General features: G+C 35.7%; 1 protein-coding gene across 1 annotated transcript in view; it reads left to right on the top strand.

The window, feature by feature from the left end:
• Positions 1-787: 787 nt before the first annotated feature.
• The window catches only part of LOC105811188 (transmembrane protease serine 11F), a 59,913-nt gene continuing 58,438 nt past the window's right edge, over positions 788-2,262 (top strand). The window contains exon 1 of the mRNA XM_012645331.1: positions 788-791. Coding sequence (XP_012500785.1) covers positions 788-791 — 4 coding nt within the window. The remainder of the gene's footprint in view (positions 792-2,262) is intronic.

Raw genomic sequence — 2,262 nt, forward strand, 5'->3', positions numbered from 1 at the left:
AGCATCCAACTCATATTTAGATTTAAAGGACCAAATAATTATCATGTAGAAATAAGGATAAACATTTGGGAATATTTAAAGGCCTTAGGGATTTTAAATTTCATCAAAATGAAACAATTTTTTTCAAAGCTCGAACTCTTTATATATTTAAAAACATATCTAACATAGAGCTAAGTTTTCAAAGATTATTGCACGCTTAAGAATGGGTTGAGTGCATTGTGTTTTCTTCTGCTCATGAAAAGCTTTTCACAACAGCCTAACCAACAAATGTCTTTACAATTTTCTGAATACTTTGTTGTTTTTTTATGACCTTATTTTCCCCGATTAGGGTAAACACCACTTCTTTTGCAGCTGCCTGGTGTCTTCATACCGTTCCTGCCAGCTACACTTCAAAACACAGAAATAGGTGTTTGGCAAAAATCTTGTTTCAATTTTCATGAGACAAAAGTCAACTTTCCAGTTACATCGGACTGAAAAATAGCTGATCGCCAGACTGAAGAAACTCATTTTAAAAATAAATATGACCATGATAAAAAAAAAAAGAAGTCTCCTTTAAAATGACACAGCGTTATCTTGATATGATACTTGGCTGTCACCTCATAAATTTGATAAAATTTTGATTCTTATCATTTCTTGCTTCTTGAAGGGCTCAGCATGCAGCAATGAAATTTATAAAACTTAGGTGGGAAAGTGAGGATAGTAAAAAAATTGCAGCAGTCACAATATCCACAGATTAAATAATCTAGGCTACCTGTTGGTACAGATTTTGGAAATAGAGATCTCAATTATGGGTGAGAAGGAAGGCATTACAAATGAGGACACAGTAATTTTGTTGATTTTTTTTTTTTCCCCTGAGTTGTGTAGCTCTAACCTTAACAGTTGCTTTTATTAGAATCATGTAAACAAGTAGTATTGACACAACTAAAATAAAATGAGTTAAAGAGAAAGGGCATAAAACAGATACTGTACATTTGGCTTAGACCCAAGTCAAGTGTAAGGCAGTAAATTGCCTTTTATTAATAATACTGATGTCTTTGCTGGAAATATATATATTTTTTTAAATCTTCCGAACAAATGAGCCATTAATCCTTTCTTTGTCCTATAGCTGATCAATCACTCATCAAAGCTCAAAGCTGTTTCCTTCTCTCCACCTGAGCCACAGCCCAGACCCTCACCATTTCTCTCCTGGACTTTCAGTAGGACCCTCAACTAGTCTGCCTGTCCACACTCTCACCCTAATCCCCATCCTCATTCACATCTGTGTGATTAGTCTAAGTTCTCAGTCTGATTAAAATTGTTTCGGGCTCCCTACCTCCTGCAGAGTAAATATCCAGCTCTTTATGTTGGGTTATGAGACTCCTTCCCGAGCTGGCCCCAGCCCACCTACTCTGCCACATCCTCTTCCTAGGACTGCAGTGCTGTGAAAAAAGTGCAATCTTGGCCATACTTTGCAGACCATACACTGTTTGAGGGCAAAAGCAATGCTTTAGTTATATTTTTATTCCCAATCCTAAGTATTAGTAATGAATGCTGTTATACATCCCTACCGTTTTTTTTCCCCCCGCATGCTATTTTCTCTGTTCTTGTGTCGTTTATTCCACCTGGTGAACTTTTATTCCTCTAAGTTTTAATCATATCACCTTCTTAATAAGATTTCCTGACAGAATCCTCCAAAAATTTAATTGCTCTCTCTCTCTTGTACAAGCTTACTTTGGCACAGTTCATGCTAAATAATTATTGTTCCCATGTCTGTCTCCCCTTTTAAAGTGTGAGAGTCCCAAAGGCAGAGTCTATCTTAAAATCTTGATACATCTAAGGATCTGGAACAGTTTCTAAAACATTATTCTAATGCGGTCAGTACTAGTCTAAGGACTTTCCATTATCTCATTTAATGAAACAAGTTTACAATAAATGGATATTTAAAAAAATTAAAAACATAAGCATTTTTACAAAAAGTCTCACTTGCAAGATATTCCAATATTGAATCATCTCTGGGGATTCAGAAAATAAAAAATGGCAAGTTTCAAATTGGAGAAGGATAATTTAAATGGCATAAGATATTTAGGGTAGTGGAGGGACTGTACCGGCAGGGACAGGGAAGAGCTTAATGGCACTGAAGGGTGCTCTTGGATACTAGAGTCTTATTAAGTACAATGCACAGTTTGTGATTTCACTGGGAGGTGCTAATAAAATGCAAAGAACCACGATCAGATCTTCAAAAGTAATATTGCTGTTTTTAAAGCAAGCCATTAAGAAATTTTT

The sequence above is a fragment of the Propithecus coquereli genome, unplaced genomic scaffold, assembly GCF_000956105.1.
Source record: "Propithecus coquereli isolate 6110/MARCELLA unplaced genomic scaffold, Pcoq_1.0 Scaffold230, whole genome shotgun sequence".
Taxonomy (NCBI): domain Eukaryota; kingdom Metazoa; phylum Chordata; class Mammalia; order Primates; family Indriidae; genus Propithecus; species Propithecus coquereli.